Genomic DNA, 20,313 nt, shown 5'->3' on the forward strand with positions numbered 1-20,313 from the left:
CTTCAGCTGCCAAGAAGCTGTATTTTTGTAGACAGATCTTTTAGAGACCCACGTCACTGTTTCCTTTTGTGCCTGTTAGCCTTCAGAATTCTCTCTTGCTCAAAGGAGTTGTATGAGGTGATAGTTTTATTTTTGAAAGGGCTGTAGCTTACATGTTGAACTTTCCCCTTTCTSAAGAAAATCTTGCATGATGCCACTWTCTGCATTRCTACTTCTGTGATTTCCTGTTAATGACATGGTTATGCATTTCAGCAGCTTTCATAGAAGGTGGATTGCCTAGCATTAATTTCTCTTTCTCCTGAAGTGTGTCCTTTTGTGTTACAATACATCAGACATGTACTGATAACCACTTAAAATGTTTAAAGGACAAATGGAGAGTAACTTATGCAACTGAAGCCACAGAGGGGATTTAAAATGGYCTGCACTTGGTGTTATCAGCTACTAAACATTTGTTCTGTTAATGTTAATGACGATTTCCACTTAATAATCAGAGGGGAATAATATGATTCAGTTTAATTACTGAGACTGGAATTCAGTGAGGAGACTAGGATTAATACAGGGTCCCTTGTGGATAGTTAAGAATAGATACTAAAAAGCSAAGACAATTGTGGTCATTTTTAGCATGATCTTCTAAGAGAGTAGCAGTGACCCTCTCTTCCTCTGTCTTGGCTTCTGGCTGCCAGTCTTTGTGCCTCCATATGCCCCTTTTTTGATATTGGACAATTTGAAGTTCATTTGAGAGAGCATGGAGGTCTAAATATACAAAATATGCATTAAATCTATAATAATCAGTATCTGATAAGAGGGACCCAAGTTAATGCCATCGTTTAGGGAAAGGCTTATCAATTAAATATTCTTCACTAGTGTACAGCAAATATAATAGTGCTATACATGACATGCACAAAATATATGTGGCTTACACATTTATAGAAAGACTTACACATTTATAGAAAGAAAGGAATTTTAATACCTAAAATTTCCAAATTACAAATTTTAAAAACATTAAGTTTGCAGCATATGATCTTGGACCATCCCAATGGAAGTTATGTTGCAAAAATAAGATGTCATTTCATCAGGTATAAACTAAAGAATGTAAATGTGAGASGATCATCATTCCTGAACAGTTTTCCTTCTTTTATCATAAAGTTTTGCTGTGATCAAAGTGAAGCCAACTGGTCTGAGTTTATATACTGTATTATGGTAGTTCTTACTGATGGAGGTGAAACCTTTTTATCTCTGAATTTTATTTCCATTAGCATTTGYTAAATTAAATTAAAATGTAAAACTGACATAATATCCTTAGATCTATTGATAAGCCTGTAAAGWTATATTAATTAATATGTCTCCCTGGCTTTTTCAGTATTCACTTCCCGTTTTCTTTTTAGGATGTCTGCAGTGTTTTGTTTTACGTTTGTAACAATGAGTTTAACTGTGTGTTGGTCCATGCCTGAGGAGTGTACCTATGAAATGATCCCTCAGGCTCGGTCACTCTGAAGGGTGTGCTTATAGTTGGGTGACAGAGGACAAAGCAGCACCAAGGTTTCAGAAATAAGGGCCAGAAGTCATCGATTACGAGGATGGTGACTTMCTGCCATGGATGTAGGCAGAGATATAGGATGCAGATCTGTACAAACAGGGGTATTGTTCTACTGGCCATGAAACATGCAGTTGTATATTGTGCCTGTCATATTAAAAGGGTTAACATTTGTTGACTATAAAATGRAAACCCTGTTCAAGATGCTAAAATTATGAGTTCCTAAGCAAGTGTTGTAGGAGGACAGTGGTTGATCACCTGTTTCTATAGACAGGCGCCAGTGCAGTCTATTGAAAAGACATWTTGTCTGTCCTAGATATGTCTGTTGACAAGCACTGACATATTGACAAATTTAGACATAAACCACRAAATCAGGTTTGGTTGCTTCGTATGTTAAGTGGTGTTAGTGTGCAAGACTGCTTCATTATGTGGATGTGATGAGTAATAAATARCCAYGTGCACCACAGCACTTAATGCAGTGAAATTCTTGTACTCTAGCACAATTCAGAGATATATTAACTTTTTACTTTGCTTTCAGTTTTGTCTTTTTGTTGCTTTTCTTTCTTTACTTGTGATTTTTTTTTTTTTTGGCTTTTCATTGTTTGTTTTTCAGGTAGTTTGTACAAATTAAAAATAGAAAGACTCAAATCCTTGTCTGGTTAGCAGTGCTTTCCAACTCTGAGTACTGTTTTTCCATGGGCAATATTAAAAGGCAAGGTATTTCTTCATTCTAACTGTTGCATCATTTTGTTTCTGGGAAGAGTTTGGAGATATCATATTTGATTGTAGAGAAATRTTTTTCAAAGACTTTAATTGCTTCACAAGGATGTTCATTCTGAAGAAATGAACAAAACAGGTTGTTGGGAAATAGCTGTTATAGGCTGCAGACTACCYTACATTACATATTTCACTGTCATGTAAAGGTAGGATAACTGTCTGATAGTCTATCTGCAGCTGTTTATTCCTGATAATGCATCAAATTTATTATGTTTATATAAAAAGCTATTTTCAGCATGTACAAAAAGTAATTCCAAGTTTCCACTGTTATTCAAAGCTGATCTAGTAAGGTGCTCTCTGCCCAATATTACTTATGAATGACATCTTAGATTTTTTTAATCTCATTGTGTTCCATTAATCAGTTACCACTTTTTTCATTATAGTCTTGTAAGGAGATGATTTATATATAAAGTTCAATGCAGTTATGTTGAATTAGCTTTTCCAGGCTGTAYTCCTGTGATCTTGTGTTTTGCTACTGTACTGAAGTAACTACCACTAGCAGTGTAAGCAGACATATTTGTCTGAATATTAAAAMCAAGTTTCCATTATATGATAGAGCAAATCCTAAACTTTATGTCTTAATGATGTTGAATTTCAGAAACTTATGTAAAAGGGAAATTGTCGGGTTTAGRACAGTAAAAATAGTCAGTGAGTTGTGCAGAAATGTGACAGCTATTTGTAGTACATGGTACTTTAAGCAGTTTGTGTAAAACCTGAAGTTCCTAAAGAAKGATCTATGGTGGAAGTGTAGAATGTCAGCTACAGCAATCATAATATTCAATATCATACTGAGAAAGTATGGTAGATGCTTGAATCAGGGACAGTTATTAAAAATAACAGATCTGCAATAAAGYTTGTAGTCTGATGATCATAACTCATTTGCACCTCATGAAAGAAAGATCAGCTTTCATGGCCKAAGTATCTTTATTCATCTTGCGGTCCACTGCTTTGACTTTTAGTCAAATGTCAAGAGATTAATTAGGTTTCAGATGTCTTTGTGTGTTGTATTGTTGAAGTCTGTTAAATACTGCATATCCAAAAAGTGGCACTTGTGAGACCAACATCAAACTTYAACCTTCTTCTTGAAAATAAAAATAAGGGAATAAAATATTTTATATATGCAGATCTTTAACAAAACCGTAGTTATTACTACCATAATGGCTATGAAGTCTGAGCTTTCTAGACAGACCCCAAATGTTTCTAACTTACCWAAACCTTAGGAAGACATTCTTCTAYMTTTCACTTCCTCACAGATAATTTGATTTCTCCAAAAGCTTCAGTCTCCAAAAGACATTTGATCATGGTGCCCATAGCACACTTTTTAAGAGCAGTCTGTAGCTTCCCAGCCATATCTCTTGTCACCTGCTGCATCACCAGTGTTTATAAAATYAGGCAGTAGACTGCAGTAACTCGACAACCCAGGTTTTTCTCCCTGCTGCACCTACCTATGCACTAGTCTGAACTACAGGGCAATGCTGAGAAAGCATTGGTGTGACATTACATGTGACTTTGATTTTAGGGGTAAAATAGAGTTTTTGGAGTAGCTGGTTTCAAAGTTGCAGCATTTTCTTCCAGTATGGGAGAAATTAACTATCTCTTAAGATGGTTATCAAGAAGAGGATCATGGATTAATCATACGAAAGAAATCTGCTTGCAAGGGAAAGGCAGTACTTACAAAATTCTACAGAATGCATTACTTAAACTAATGTGCCCATAGCAAAACAAAAAAAAAAAATCCAACTAATAAAACCCCTAGGCTTAGTCTGTGAAGAAATCAGACACACATTCAGAATTGCTCTGAAGCCATTTACTCATTCCTTATTAGCTTCTCTTTTTTTCTAGGAGTCTTCTGCGGAAGTTTTACAGGATACAGTATGGAGGTATTTGTTTAGTGACTGAAGGTAGAGAAGGGGTTTTATTGCAGTGCTTTATATCTGTTTGCTGTTAAGCTTAGTTCATATGCAATGCATTGTGATTCTGAACAGAGAGACTGGCAGGGAGAATAAGTGAGGGAARTTAGTATGAGTAAGAACCTAAAAGCATTTTTTTCTGTATTTAGTCAACATTTAGAAACAAATGCTCTTAATTAAATAAATGTAAAATGAGAAATCATTTTAAAATACAAAAAAAAAATGTATGTATCATCCTGTCTGAGAAGTTGCAGTAGTTGCTTCAGTCTTGTTTGTATGTGASAGACAGTCTCTTACTTAGGGGTACACCTTGCAGCCTCTGCAATGTGGGATGTAAGCCTTTCACAGATCCTTGCCACTACTGTAGCYGTTAGYTCAGCTCTTGAGCACAGAAGTGTCTCTGTGGACATCTAAAGAGAGTAGTCCTGTGTTGTGTGTCTCATSTTCATTTGAGTTACAGTTTATATGAGAAGTCAATGGTGGTTGAGCCTGAAGAAGTTTCTTCTGTGATGTTATGAAGCTCAGAATGCTTTTTAGCAGTGTTAAGACATATTTTTCTGACCCAAAATGCCAGTCACTCAGGTGGAAGTGTGTAACATCACATGGATAAACTTAGAAGCCTAGTATCATAAAAGAAGTGGGAATCATGTCAAAATACCATAGTAGTAGTGAAGTCTTTGAGGAAAAAATAACCTGTGTCATCCTGTGATGTTCATCAGTGCAGCCATCTGAAAAAGATGAAAATAGAAATGGTAATTTGTTCGAGGAACAGTTATGCCATTCAAGTAGAACCAAGCCTGTTGTTGTTGAGAGTCATACCCATAAGGCACAAAATGTCACAGCATGCTTGCTAGAACTTCAAAGGATAAAATAAGTGAATAAAGGCTCAACAGGTTGTTACATCTTGTCTCTCTAGTGCTATACTGGAAAAGGGAACTGGCATTTCTGTGGCTGGAGTAGGTGTTCTGGCGCTATCTATCCCTAGCAAGGCCAGCCAAGCAGATCATCTTGCATCATAGCTGGCTGCTTGAGCTACCTAAGATGTCTCATTTTAACACCTAATTGATGGAAAAGAACAGAATAATAACAAACGATGGTCAAAATCTTTTCATTCTGTTATATTCTAGTCTGAGAGGCTTTATGCAGAAATCTGATTATACAACTGATCAGCTTAGTTTAAAAGTGGGAAGTTAGTTCGATAAATACAGCAATTTCAAAGCTTGGACTGTCTTTATATTTCTAAAATGCCAACTATAATAGACATTTTCTMTACCTATCCAATACCTTGACAAATTTAAAATCTAAGGTTCTGACGAGTGAATACTCTGATTGATACTACTTGGAGGCAGAAACCTAAATTGAAAAAATAAGATCTTTTCTTAAAATGAAAGGCATAGATTTTCCATAGGTTGAAGTTGTGGTTATCCAAAGGTTTCCTGATTACAAACTTAGGACTGTAAACCAGAAAAGTCTTCGAAGCCTTATGCTSCTTCTCACCCACTTAGGAATGAAAACGGTATTTGTTTCCCTCTCTCTAGGGACTATGGTCTTTGCATTTACTCTGGGTGCTGCTTTTCCTGCAGTTTCATTTAAGCATTGTCATTTGACATTATGCTGGTGTTTCCATGAACTGCAATTCGAATCACATGTATTAGCACTAGAAGCTTTGGTCAGTTTGAGAAAAAAATTAATAACTAGATGGACAAATTAACGGCAGGTGTAAATATTGATGATGCAAACTATTTGTTATGGATAATAAATTAAATGTAATTATGATGATGTCCCTGTACACCTTGTCAGATATAATTAGTAAGCTGAAGGATCATTTTAGGAGATTAAATTAAAAATGTAACTGTATCTTTGAAAAGAGACACAGTATTTTAAACACAGTTACTAAGCTCTAGGTTGCAGAGCTATCACATTGTTTTATTCTGGCAGTTAGAACAGTCTCAGTATGAAAGCAATGTACCACTGGCAGTTTGAGGTAAGTGTAAAGTCAAAAAAGTACAAAGCACTATACGCAAAATTAAACTACATCAATCATTCTGACACAGGGAAAAAGTCTTCTTCAGATGCACTTGTATGATCATACTGAAAGAAGTTCATTTTGTCAGTTTCTAAAAACAAGCACTGGTTTTGGCAGGACCAGATCTATCTAGTGGACAGATAAATGAAATCTGAGGTTTTTCTGCTTTGAAGAATGGTTTTTTTCTGCTTTGAAGAATGGTTTGGGATTTTTTTTTATTTTGTTTTAAATATCTTCAATAGTTATCATAGCTCCTATGCAGCCAGATGTTTTTGTCTTTTAAGTTATTCTCATGAAAATTGTGTACTAAAAAGATATGTTTTGACCATTTGTGGACAATTAAACTCTAAAATAATTCCCTCTTTAAAGCAGAAATGGAATTGCATCATAATGGAGAAACTGAAGTTACTTATATTTTTAAGGCCCTTTGAAATTCCCAGTTTTTACACGAATATAAAGTAGTAGTCTATACTATTTGAGACTTTTCCTGTGATGTTCTTCCTTTTCCATCTAAATATTTTTTTATTTTTCAGACTTTTGCCTAAAATGCAACATTTGTATGTAGTCTTTTTTAAATCATGCTCTCTTTTGCTATTTGGAGTCTAATTCTACAGCCTTGTTTAGCTTAGCTTTGCCAAACACTTTAAGTTAGGTTTTAATGTGCATTTCATAATCAATGGCTCATTTCTATAGTTAAATTTCCTTTGAAGTCTTAACATATGGATTTTCCACCATCTTAAGACAGTATATATTCAAGTGGGTCTTTTTGTTCTCATACCAGTTATTTAGAAAAACTACCACTCTACCACTTAACTGGTACATTTTTCGCGTGGCATTTRATCAATGCCTTGTTGAATTGATAGGGTAACTAATTTTGTGTGTAGTTGTATCACTTATATTTCATAGCAATGTATCATCTGCAGGTAGTCTGTTTTTGAAAGTCAGCTGATGAGGGAACTGCTGTGAGGAAAGTAGAGATGTCTACCTGATGATACTGTTTATTTTTTTAAGAGAATGCATTTCATAAATATAATCTAAACATGTCTATTCATGCTCTAAAAAATTAATCTCAYTTTATCTTAAGCTTTCTCCTAATTGAACCAAGATGGTATTTGTGTAAGATGGATTTTTTTGCTGACAAATCTGTCATCAAAGTCGTGCTTGAGGACGGATTGAGCTCAGATCTGAGCTTTAGGAAAATCAGTTTACTTTTCTCTTAAAGTGGCCCTAACTTGATAAATGTTGGGATTTTTTGTTTCATAAATAGGGTTTCAATATTTCCATAGATGTCTCCACATCTAATGTTGTTAGATGATATTGCATCAGCTAGTTGTTCCTTCRTTTTGCTTGAGGAAAATGGTATGTGCTTCCCTTTGAATTTTTTAAGATGAATGGGAGAAGAAATAGGATTATATAAAGTATGAAGCTGTCTTCTGTCTTTTAGGGGAATGAAAAAACTGGAAGATTTTTTTCCCTGCTACCACCTACCTTTCAAAAAAATAAGGAAAAGAAACTTCTTTTTCAYCTGCATCCATTCAGTTTCAACTTGTCTAGTCTTTGCTGAGGGCCATTCTTTCCTTACTTATCATATTTCAGATTACTTACTGAAAAACTTCTAATCCCTATTCCAGTGAGTCTTGGAAAAAATCCATTAAAGTGTTGTTAATGGATTTGTTCACACTTTTAAAAGATTGTATTTCCTAGCTAACATGCCCATATTGTGACATAAAGTTTTTAGCCAATGATGCAGCCATGAAATACAACTTATTTCCTTGGATGACAAAAGAACTAATGCTACTATATATATTATATAAAGATAAAAAAACCAAAAAAAACCAGTAAAATTATCCTTGATGGCCGAACAGCCTTTCCAATACATATTTTTGCCYAATAAGCGCAGACGGATATCATATATTTTGGTCCCATCATTCAACCCAAAATGATGTGAATTCTGTGTTTATGCCATTATTTATCTCGCTAGAAGAAAAAAAGCTGCAGCTGTTACTTGCTATGCTATGCATTTTCTTCAGAAATTACATTGAATATTATTAAGAGAGCATGGGGTTCAAACATCAACACTGGAGATGAATTTAGAGGCAGCACTTTGTCTATACTGTGAGGAAAAGTCATAAGCAAGATAAGGAAAAGGCAGATAGAATACCCAAAGGAACAGACTATCAAGGCAGGTTTATAGGTTTTGACAGTTTTTGACAGAACACACAGGAAGAACAGTRCTGCTTACAAGATTTTGCTTGCCTAGGCTATGGGTCAGGCAGTCACTCACACTGAGTCTGAGTGTCTGTTATGGGGTCAGCCTGGATGCAGARATACCCAGTGTGGGCTGAGTGCAAGAAATGACCAAGGGGCTCCGCAATGCGCCCTGCAAGAAAACCTGTGTTCATGAAAGGTGTGCATGCAGTCCTGCACAGCATGCAGAAGGCAGAAAATGACAACTCCTGGCACTAACTTACTAATTTGATTCCATGGACCTGGCCAGTGTGGGTGCTGCCTGTGACATCCAGGATCCCAGTTCAGTGCAGTATTCTGTCAGGCCAAATTATGCAAAATGTTTGGACTCTGTGTGCCCTGAAATTGCTTGTTTTGAAATTTTTCCCTCTCATTTCTGGTGTTTATTTGCTGCAGTTTTTCTCCAGTTCTTGCATAATTTGTTGACAGTCCAGTTCCACAGATTCCTCCAGCCTTCTGAACAGAGATGCATTTATTTGACATAGATCCAGATTCAGTAGGTCCAGGCTTCGCTATTTCTAACCTACTTCTGAAGTCCCTCTCCCTTCAGGCACAGTCTTCATTAAGCCTAGTTAGTTGTCTTTTTCTAAAAATGAATGTTGATGARCAAAGGCAAAGGAAGCTAGTTTGAAGAGAGGAGAGTGAAAATTTTGGGCATATCTCAGCTATTTGCTGCTAGCAACAGCATATAAAGTTTCATTAGGAAAAGTGTGCATTCCTTTAATGAAATTCATTGGGCATCCCTACATCTGTTTGAGATGCTAACCGTSTCTCTGAACCAGAAGCGTTTCTTCACATGAACAGACAAAAGCCCTATTAAACATGCCATGATACCACTGTTCTGTAGGATATCTATTACATCTTGAATCCTAGATGGAAGTAGTGACCGTGTTGAATTTGTTGCAGAGTATATTGTCCTAGAAAATGGTGGGGATGTTACTTCATTTTTTCAAGCTACTATTAAATTTTATCATCCTTGATGTTTGTCTCTTCGCTTGAGACAACATGGAGTGGGGAGTAAAGGAGCATGAGCCCTTCATTGCGAGCTCCGCTTTTTTCCCCAACCCCATCATCTTGTCAAACTGAATTTCTTTGCCTGAACTTGCTTTCTAGAGTCAGTGGTCTGGGYATAAACAGGCTGAAAGAGAAATGTGTGTAGAGATATCTAAGTGCATAGTGGTACTGCTCAGAGCAGGTAAGAAGTGATGCATGAGACACAATCTAGGGCAGGATGGTGAAGGCTCCCTGTGTTGAAGCAAGTTGGTAAACCTACTGTGATCCTGTAAGTACATTAATGCCTAAAAACCATCTATGCCCAGCAGAACAGGCATGGTAGAGAAAAAGGAAAGGGTACTGTCATGGTTTAGCTGTGGCTGGCAACTGAGTACAACAGCCACTCAACCACSTCTCCCCCCAGTAAGGGGGGAGCATCATAAGCATTAAAGTGAGAAAAAACCGTGTGGGTTGACATTAGAATAGTTTAATAATTAAAAAGATACAATAAGAAGGATTTTTTAAAAAATTCTAAGGGAAAGGAAGAAAAAAAGCCAAACAAACAAACCAGGGAGAGAAAAAAGCAAGAAGGACAAGTGATGGAAAGGAAAACTGCTCAACACTAACTAACCAATGCCCAGACATTCCAGGAGCAGTGTCTACACTGCTGACCTCTCCTCCTAATTTTTTGTTGCTGAGTGTGATGCCATGCGGTGTGGAATATCCCTCTGGTCAGCTGTATCCCCTCCCAATTTCTGTGCACTTGCAGCCTGTTGTTAATGGGTGGGGTGAGGAGTAGAAAAGCACTTGATTCTGTGTAAGCGCTGCTCAGCAAAAACCAAACATCCCTGTTTATCAGCACTGTATTCAGCACAAAACCAAAACAGAGCCCCATGCGGGCTAATTTGAAGAAATTTTACCCTACCCAATCCAAAACCAGTACAGGTACAAAAACAGTGCTTGCATATAAAGTTTCTCCTGCTATTGTGTTGCACATCTTCACAAGGCACACACTTAAATCCTGGTTGTCTAAATCATGCTTTTCTGTGGCCATCTCTCTCACTGAAGCTGTATCAATGTTCTTGACTTCTGCTTCACCTGTGAAGAAATTGGATGCCCTTGAACAAATCAGAATCCAGATTCTCAATTAGAATAGCAGCAGGATTCATTTCAGTTTGTTGCTGGGGAGGGCAGTATAGTTCACCGTTTTTGTTCTACAGCTGGGCGATTTGGACCAAGACAGCCTAAWGGATCAAACCATTCTCTGTGATCTCCTTCCAGAGCTTATGTGGAGGAATATTTTGCCAGGAGTCTGAGCAACTCTGTTAACATATGTACGCAGGCTCCACTACTCCCAGCAACAGCTGCTTGCAGAGAAAAGGTACGGGTTGTCCACAACCCAGTGTCATTAGACCCAYGTTCCTATCGTGTGGATCCTATTGAAATAGGGGAAAGAGGCTATGTAACACAGAAATCAAACACACACCGTCTTGCAGTATTTTCAGAATCAAGACTACCTCTTACTGTTCTTTCAGAGCTTCTTGATTAAGTAAGCTGGKCTCTAGTACCAGCTGATCTACTCAATGTAGTCATTTGAAGTCAAGATAGTTGGGATCAGGTAGCTGTGCTGACAGAAAATGGAGGCTCTGTTGACCTAGATTGTGCTAATAACAAATATCAGGTTGGGCACTTCTGGAACAGCTAACATATAGCCAGTGGCAGCATATTCACAATGTGATGGGTTCCAGCTCAATGATCCCAGTGGTGAGGTTGAAAATCATGGATAGCTCAGAGCAGAAAAAGCATTCCTTATAAACAATACAAGACATATGTCTGATCCAGTTAATAAGAAAGATAGCATAATCTAAAGTGAATAGTCTGTTGTCAGATTTTAGAGATTTAATTGGGTGTGTCATTGTTGGTATGGTCAGATGATAACAAATATGGGGGTCTGCTGGTCAAAGTTTTCCTAGCACTTATTTTGGAAAACAGTTGATGTAGCAGTGTAGGCTTAAGGCCACAAAATGTAATGTGGGGCTACAAAATATAATCTGGTCATAAGGACTAAATGAAATACRCTATCATGTAACATCCTGACCTCTGTTTGAGCCCTTTGATCATTTAAGTGCAAATACATTAAGGCTACCTCAAACAGTTGAAATTACTAGTTGTCTACTTTCATTTCTGTTGTAAAGGTAATTGATGAATAACACAGGATGTTACAGGAAATTGTGGCATAGATTCAATTTTGCTGGAATAACCAGAAGCAAATTCCTTTTAAGGGATACTCCAGCCTTTGCTCTTGTTCTTTGGTGCAGTTGTAACAATAATAAAAGACTGACTTAAAAATCCAAGTATTTGTACTCTATGTTTTCATCTTGCAGCAGACTGATGTAAATAGACCAATAGGAACAGAAATAAATATTTAATATCCTTTTTTTACAGATCATGACTTTTCAATCGGGGGATGTAACACAGCTTTTATTCCTACCCTTCGCTGAATATATGTGGGAACAGTATTCAACTGTGGTTTATTTCTGCAATTTAGAACTGAAAACTTCTTAGAATTTTCTGAAGCCARGGATCATTGGTCCTTATCATTCCCAGTCCAGGGCCTCTTGAAGGCCTAGCTAGAGCAATTAGTGCTGGTAACATCATTCAAAGCTGTTGAGTGCTGTCRGTTTGTGACAACGGTTTAGGGCTGTATCTGCATTCTGAGGCTGTTCATATCTGGTCTGTATGGGTTTTGTTAAAAAGACAACTCTCAAAGTTTGAATGTAGTCTCTCAAGGATTTTGGCAGAAGGGAAAGTTGATGTCAAAACAGAAGCATGTTAAGATACTTGAAGGAGATAAACAGGGCTTAATCTTGTGTGACAGGAAGTCTATTATTAAAATAGAAATCTCTTTAAAGAGTTTCTAGTTCTAAATTAAGCCCAGAATATAAATTCCTCTGTATTTTATCACATTGTTATTGTTGCAGACTTGATCTTTTAGAGCAGCAAGTCAAAAGTCTTTATTGAATCTTTACTGACATTGAATTTAGCTTAATGCACAGCATTCCTAATTTAACACAAAAAAACCCCAGATTTAATCTAGTGAAGAACTTTATCTCGCTTTTGCCATTAATTTGAGAACCTCATGCAGTTTTTGTTTTTCTRAAAAGTATACACAATATATTAATTCACAACATGCAAGCAGAAGTTCTTCCATGTAGCTGTGAAGCAGCAGCTGGTAATATCCCAGACTGGCTTTAAAGGAGGTTTTAAAGGCTCTTGTCTCTCAGAGAGTGAAATGTACTGTTAGATATTCTTGTTCCTCATACAGATCATTAGACCCTGCTGTTTGGAAAATCTTCTAAGCATCATCTACCTTTTGACAAAACTAAGGGACTTGGTTTTAGTTAATTCCTTGTAGGGAGGTAATAGTGTGTATTAGGTTTTGACATGAAGTATAGCATGCTGTAGAATTACTGTACTTTATAAAAAGAACTACAAGCTCTGATGTATCTCTGACCTGTGGGGAGACATCTAACTGAAAAGTTACTATAAAGTTTGCTTAATAACAGCAATAGTACTCAATCCAGAAAACATGGTTTTATCTTACTGCAGTCTCAGTTTATTTAATTTTTAGTATTTTATGATGGAAGGTTCTGCTTGCAAGTACTGTGCAATTGACATATTAAAAAACTGTAACAAAAATGCTTAAATCCAAATGAAAAGAATGCAAGTTAGGTGTTTAATGTATGCACAGTTGGTGACAGAAATATTTTAAATCTATACCCTGGGAAGTCAATGTATTACTTGCACCTCCATTCCTCCCCAGGTTTTCCAGCTAGGAGGGTTGTTTGAGTGTGTGAATCTGTTTCAAGCAAACCTGGGTGCCAGCAGCATTGATCCAAACAAATCAAAAATGACTGCTCAAATGAGACACTATTAATGTCTTACCAACTCTGTGAATAGATCCCCTGAATGTTATTACAGGCCRTGGTTATGTAGTATTCACTCATATAAAGTGTAGAAAAAAATTATGTTAGTTCTGATATAACTAGAAAGCATTTGAATGTTTTCATAACTATTTTCCAAGGGAAGTTACTGATCTTTCCATCCCTGTTGAACAAGTTCATGTTGATGTTTGATGAGCTGTACTCCTAGAAATGAGGACTATCTTGGTAAGCCTTGACTAGAACAAAATCCTCCGCCTTCAGAACTTTGAGGCTATGTACCCATATGTGCTGTGAAATAAGTTTGAAACATTTTGGATATCTTTTCTGAATTAATTATAGAATGGTTAAATCAATCTGACTGAAAAACTTGAATTGAGTTGAAATTTTGTYACAGAAACCTTAACCAGAGTCTCAGATGGAAAACTCCYTTTTTTCTTTTTTCTTTAAAATTTTTCATTTTCAAAAGCAGCAGCAGATCAGGAACTCTCAAGGTATCAGTGATTATACTTTCAGAAATACYCTTCCTCTGTGTATGTCATTCTAACCATGTCTTTTCACAGAGAACAATCACAGTCTAGCCTAGTTGAACTAATTTGTTATATTCTATTATTTTTATGTTGACCGGTCAGGCATGAACAGTATGACATTTTAATATTTATAAAATGTTCAAGTTGCATTTGTACTATCCTTTATTACGTTCAGATGCTTTTTCTTATGAGAGAATCCACTTGATTTTCTATCTTTTAGTTGGCTAATCTATACTCTTGTTGATCTTAATCACCTACATGCTTGTTCTGTAGATTAAATTACAGAAAAAAGCAGATTTCTGTGTTAGCTGTATTCTCTTAGGTTCAGAAGAGTTTGATTACCTGRGGAGTCTCCAGTTGTGCAGTCTTTTTTCACAAGAGAAATTTGCCACATCTAAACTGCCTTCTAAAAATAACAGCTAAACACTGCCAGTCCTGGAAAAAGTAGAGTTATATCGTGCTTTGACTCAAAGTAGAAACATATTGCCACTGAGAATGTCAGCTCAGTATTCCTCTCAGGCATTCACAGTCAATATACAATTTACCAGTCTRCTTTCGACCTAGCTGTAGTAAAGGTAATAACTGGCTTTTTTTTCCCTGGTTGTCATAATCCTTACCACATCYCTTTTCTTGTGTGTGAGGGCAGGACTGCCTGTTTAGGCACCACTGCTGAGTGCCCCACTTCCCATGTGTGTAGAAAAAGCTGAGCTACTCTTCCCACAAAGGGAAGCTCTGGAGAGCTTTGACCCCTTCAATATGACAAGTTCAAATGAGATTTTTGTCCCTTAAACCTAGTGATTCTTTCTTCAGTCCTAAAATGTCTGCTCATTCTACCAGTACTAGGAATAGACTAGCCAGTATTTGCAAAATTCTCTTCTTTAGATGCTATTAATTTTTAAGATTAGAATATAAAATAATTTTTTGGGCAACAGTCATGCAATTGATCTGCTCAACAACYAAATCATTGCCTTTCCACTTGATGTCACATTCATAACTCACCAATTTTTGAAATGGYTGGTGATCTAATTTTCTATCCTAGTTTAGTCTTACCTCAATATTATTATTGTACTAACACAAAGTTCCTAAAATAGAAACAGTAACAAATAATAAACAAAAATAGCATTAAAAGCAATAAACCTTTTAAAAGAAAATGCCATTACTCTAAGGATACCATTTGCTTTATGTTGCCTACTTTCAGTTCTTCAAAACAGGAAAACTTCAGTAGTAGTGCTGTGATACAAAGAATGCAATTTGAATCCCAGGTTTATGTAGGTAAATAAGGTTTTTTGAAACGTCTTTGTGTCATTGTGGAGTACCTTAAGTGCTCAGATACCTTCATTCATTCCTATGTGAAAGAATCTATATAGTCCTGTGTTTCTTCTTAGCCATATTTTTGAGTTTCAGCATTAAAATTGAAAAGATTATAAAATAGGGTTTCCATTTAATCTGTCAGTATTGCTGGTCCACTCTGTAAGTAAAAGAAGGAAGAAAAGTCTAGTGCATGTACATTTGGTAATATCCCTAGGGAGTCAGTTGTGTAGGTGTGATACTAATGGGAAAAATGGCTCTCCAGAGAGCAATGTGCAGAGAGGAACAAAGAGAAAGCTTTTTGCCGGACTGAGGGTTTTGCTGCTGGCTGCTTGGCTGCACGGTGGCATTGTTCGGAGGAAGTGCACCTGCTCGAATATTTTCTTCAGCTGGAAGCAGAGAGGTTTGTTGAATGCTCTAATTGCTGGTAGGCATGAAAGGATTGCCTAGAAGATTGCTTCCTAGGCAGTCCTTTGATGTTCTGTATGGTTTGGAAGCGAAGATTTCTTTTCCTTTATCTACCTTACTAATAGGTGAGAATAAAAAAATCTCCTCTCAGCTTTCATTCCAGAAGGTATCATGGCACATTCAGTTCGATTAGCTGTATCATGGGCCAAAAGACTCCTTTTATCTTTTGAAAAGATTTGTTAAACACAAGCATAGTCATCACAGTCCACGTTCATAAAGCACTATTAGCTACATGTTCAGTTCATTGCAGGGGTCTCTGGGCAGGAGAAATACTCTGCTGTGAACACTAGGTTTGTCAACTGCTATAAATCTGTGGCTAGAAATTTTTGATACAATCATTTAAATACGTGTTATGAATCTTAAACCTCAGTTAGAAAAGKTTCTTTTTTAATTCCAGTTATGGTAATTTATAAACACAAAAATTCTAATACAAAATGCAAGYTGTGCCTTATTTTTCAGAAAAATTTGAATAGCAGAGAACACCAGTCAGGCTTGATATTCTGAAGGTCCTCTTTTTACAGATAAATACAAGGCATGACTAATACCCAATGAAGTATTGTAATAAATTCAGACTGTATCTAAAGCTRCAAACAGTATGGTGTGATATATTTTGTTTGCAGAAATATGTAGATTAGTAGAGTAACTCAAAAACTCTGTCATAGGTTAAATAATGAGGTTTTATTTAATTCTCTTACTAGGAAATGCCTAGCTGAAAGAAATGATGGCACATTACTTTAACTGTCACTAATTACTTTCTCTTGAGAAGGTAAACTATTTCCAACATACTTGGAAGTACCAGCATACTTAAAAATATGTTGCTTGTCCAAGTAGAACAACCTTCCTCAATTGGATTTGGTTTATGTCTCCTCTATGTCACAAAATTCATATTCAGATCCATCACTTGCAAAGTTCAGGAGTGCATGAAGTGTGTGCAATTTGAATCTGCTTATTTTGCTTTCCAAACAAGAGTTGAGAATTTATGCGTAAGAAACCTATGTCTGTTATATAAGACTCTGAAATATAGAGTCTTAAATTTTTAAAGATAAATATTGGTTTAGGATTTATTTAGGAAATTAAGTTGTCGTTCTTGWATCTGTTATAAAAAGGGAGAAAACCTTGAAGATATCTTCTGAAACTTAGAAATCCATAGGCAATTTTTGTATTATGATTTACTGAATTATTAATTCAATTTCCTTTTTATAAAATTGCATCCTTTTTTTCAGACAAATCTCTTTTGGAATTCAATTTTTTGAATGCTGAAACATGTCAATTTTGATCTTTATAGATGCCTTTTGAGCAAACTGGTTACAGTGCCAATGGTCAAGGTCATTAAACTACTATGGAGTTTTGTCCTGGTCACTGTAAATTACCCCTGTATCTCGACTTTCTCTTCAGAGAACAAAGAGTGTGTACTTTGTCTTGTGGTGTATGCAAGGGGTATATTTACAACTGTGGCCTGCAATTTTTATTTTGTTATGATACTATGAAGAATTTTAAAGAGCATGTCTGGAACTTTATTTACTTGGCCAAGAGGCCAGTCTGTTGCTTTTACTTGTGGAACCATGTATTTATCAGGTTTCTGTATGAATCATGCAGTGCATTAGGGAACATTTTGCACCAGTGTTTTATTTTAGATGTCTTTATCATAAAGTTTTGATATGCTATATTTTCCAAAGGTTTTTTTAAGTCCAAGAAATATTTTTCCCCACAAAGTTTTCAAATATAGCATGCATATCTTTATATAGCTCTGTGTGAGCATGTATCTACCAAAATATAAAGCATCAATTCTAGTATTGTAGTTAACTGGGTAAACACGAATATCTCAGGTGTTTGGAGGCAGGGTTGCTAAATACACATAGCCTTAGGATTTAAGCATTTTAAGAGAATAAAATCTGGATGATTATATTATTCATGTCTCAATTAATGTGGAGAAGGTTGAGTGTTGCTTCACTTCCTTATTCACCAAGCAGCAGAAATGAGTTCTGAGGCTCAGGCTGGTACAGCCAGGGGAATAAGCAAGTTGTGCTGTTCAAAGCTGAAAGGGAAAGGATGGCAGATAACAGTCATGGATCCTGGTGTTTTGTTTACTACTGAGTCGTTCCCTACTTAGAGTTGTAAGTGACTAGTGCCTAAAAAATTCCTAATGATGACCCATGCAATACAATACCTACATATGAAAGTGGCCTTTTCAGCATTCATCTCCAAGTCACCATCCTACGGGTTATAGTTAAGCCATCTGGAAGGCGATGACTCCTTCATTTTGATGTCGCTGTGGGTTTTGTGGCCATGTACTGGGAGAAACAATGTGTCATATCCCTGCAGGCAATTTTTCAGACATCACTTTGAGAGGGACCAAGTCTTACTGGACAGTTTCCTTAGGTTTATTCTGATTTAGYGTGTTGAAAATAGTCACAGACTAACCACAAGTTTTGTATTGGATAGGCATGTGCAATTAYGTCTGTCTTTTTTCTTCTTGGTGGGTATTGGTGATATCACTTAAATGTTTCACTGTCAGATGCATGCTATCTGATGTTTGTATGAGGTGTTCAGAACTGCATCAGAAATTGTGCTCTAAAAAAGGAGAAGGAAATTAAATGTGTGAGATTAGAAGGATTTAATTTTGAGAACTTGGTTTATTCAGACAAAACTCCAGGAAATTCAAAGCTTGTCCTGAACTGTCATCTATCAATAAAGTGAAAGAATGATGCTAGTAATCATAAAACCACAGAAGATGTGAGATAGAAGCAGCATATAAGTCTTAATGATTCAGAACCACAACTGTTTTCCAAATGAAAGCATTTGTATTTAATTTCCTGAGGAAAGTATTAAGAGTGAGGAAGAGGAGAAGAAAATACTTCATGGGAGGTTTAGTTAATTTGAGTTATCTTTCAAAGCTAAAATAGTTCAAACCCCCACAGGTTTGACTGCTCTCAAAAGCTGAATGGTATAAGCACATAATGTGTTCTACAGTGTCCCATATTAATCATGTGTTGRTGTTTGTAGAAATATATACCATGACTTTTTAAAAGAGAACTTCTGAAAGAACACTTTTTTCTTCATTGAAATCAGTGAAATACTTTAGTAATTTTTYGACAGTCATGGGGACTAGAACCTGATATACTGATACAGTGTAGTATTACTACGTATGTGAACCCAAGTGAGTGCATAGCTAATTGCAAGTTTAAAAGATGGTTTGCAAACATATTATGGATTTCTTAAGAAACAAAGTATGTTTCATCCCTTATGAAAATCTGAAAGGAACAGATTAAGATCAAATAAAAGTAACTCAGTGACTTCATATTTGAAAGTGAGGAAGATTCGGAATTGAATCGATATTTCCTTGAATTGGATTTTATTTTTCTGCCATGTCAATTGATTTGCAGTTAGGCAAGCTACAGGGGCTGATGCCGTTGAATTTTAAAGAACCTTGAAAAAAACCCTTCAAAACAAGAAGATATTTTCAGGGAAGTTTTTACTACCATCAGTAAAACAAATCTTAATAATGTTTTAACTGTAGTATGCAGTATTTAATTTATAATGCTCTTCTGAATATATTTTATGTTAGGCATAGCACTGTTTGATTCTACAGTTAAAACATGTTGGTAAAGTTCTAATTGACAGACCACTTAAGAAACTTAAGGCTCAGCTAGGAAACTYTAGGCTCCACCTTGAAGTGTCACTTTGCAACAACCTGGAGAAATGGCTAAATTCTTGATTAGGGGTGTTGTGAAGGAGACTTGTATACCAGCATGCTACAGAAAAGTTTAGGWTTCAAAATAGGTTTTAATTTAGTGAATGTTTTATATTTTTCCACACAGTYAGCAAATTTGATTGTGTCAGTTTAACTCTCTTTATGAGCTGGTCCAAACAGAATAGGAGAGGAGGTAATTATAGTAATGGAGAAAAAGGGGAAATGTAATAAATATTCATAATGTATGTAAAATTTGTTTTTATCGCAATCTGTTATTTTCATCTAGGTCACCTTCCAAACTGTTCTTTTCCTGATAACCTATTTCTTTTTCCTTTTTTTTTTTTTGTCTCACATTCTGTATAGGACTGGCTCACCACATCCGTAATCTCCTAACAGAAACTGTGGTTCTCTACTTGGAGGCAGATGATAAAAGGAGCACCAAGACAGCAAATGTGCTGCTTCTGTCCTTGCTTGACATTTTGCAATACATGCTGATGTATACAGCAAACATTGTGCGCCAGACTTTGCAGGTATGGGATTTATTTTGTGGTGTCTTTACTGTCTTAAACAATTTTTAGATAACTTCCTTGCATCCTTAATAATGAGKCTCCCACTACTCTGATTTTATGGAATTGTTAGTGTGGTGGTGTCTCAGTTTGAGACAATGTTTTCAGAGAAAAAATGTTACAGAGTAAATGTTTCCTCTGAAGTGAAAAAAAATTTGATATTTTTTTCCCACCAATATGAAATAGATGTTCAGGCAAAAGTGAAGAGAAAAAAACATAGTAGTTTATTAACAAATCACAGTGCCCACAGGACACAGATAAAAAGTAACTGTTGGATATTTAAAACTCAGGAACACACACCGCTCCCTCCCACCACAAACCA

At 36.1% G+C, this 20,313-nt stretch overlaps 1 protein-coding gene across 1 annotated transcript in view; it reads left to right on the forward strand.

Moving 5' to 3' along the window:
• ULK4 (unc-51 like kinase 4) overlaps positions 1–20,313 on the forward strand; it is a gene marked incomplete at its 3' end in the record, with an annotated part of 159,011 nt that overhangs the window by 126,632 nt on the left and 12,066 nt on the right. Inside the window, exon 33 of the mRNA XM_057381049.1 lies at positions 19,789–19,955. Coding sequence (XP_057237032.1) covers positions 19,789–19,955 — 167 coding nt within the window. The remainder of the gene's footprint in view (positions 1–19,788; positions 19,956–20,313) is intronic.

Source organism: Malurus melanocephalus, unplaced genomic scaffold (assembly GCF_030028575.1).
Source record: "Malurus melanocephalus ecotype Western Australia unplaced genomic scaffold, MMel_1.1 scaffold_489, whole genome shotgun sequence".
Taxonomy (NCBI): domain Eukaryota; kingdom Metazoa; phylum Chordata; class Aves; order Passeriformes; family Maluridae; genus Malurus; species Malurus melanocephalus.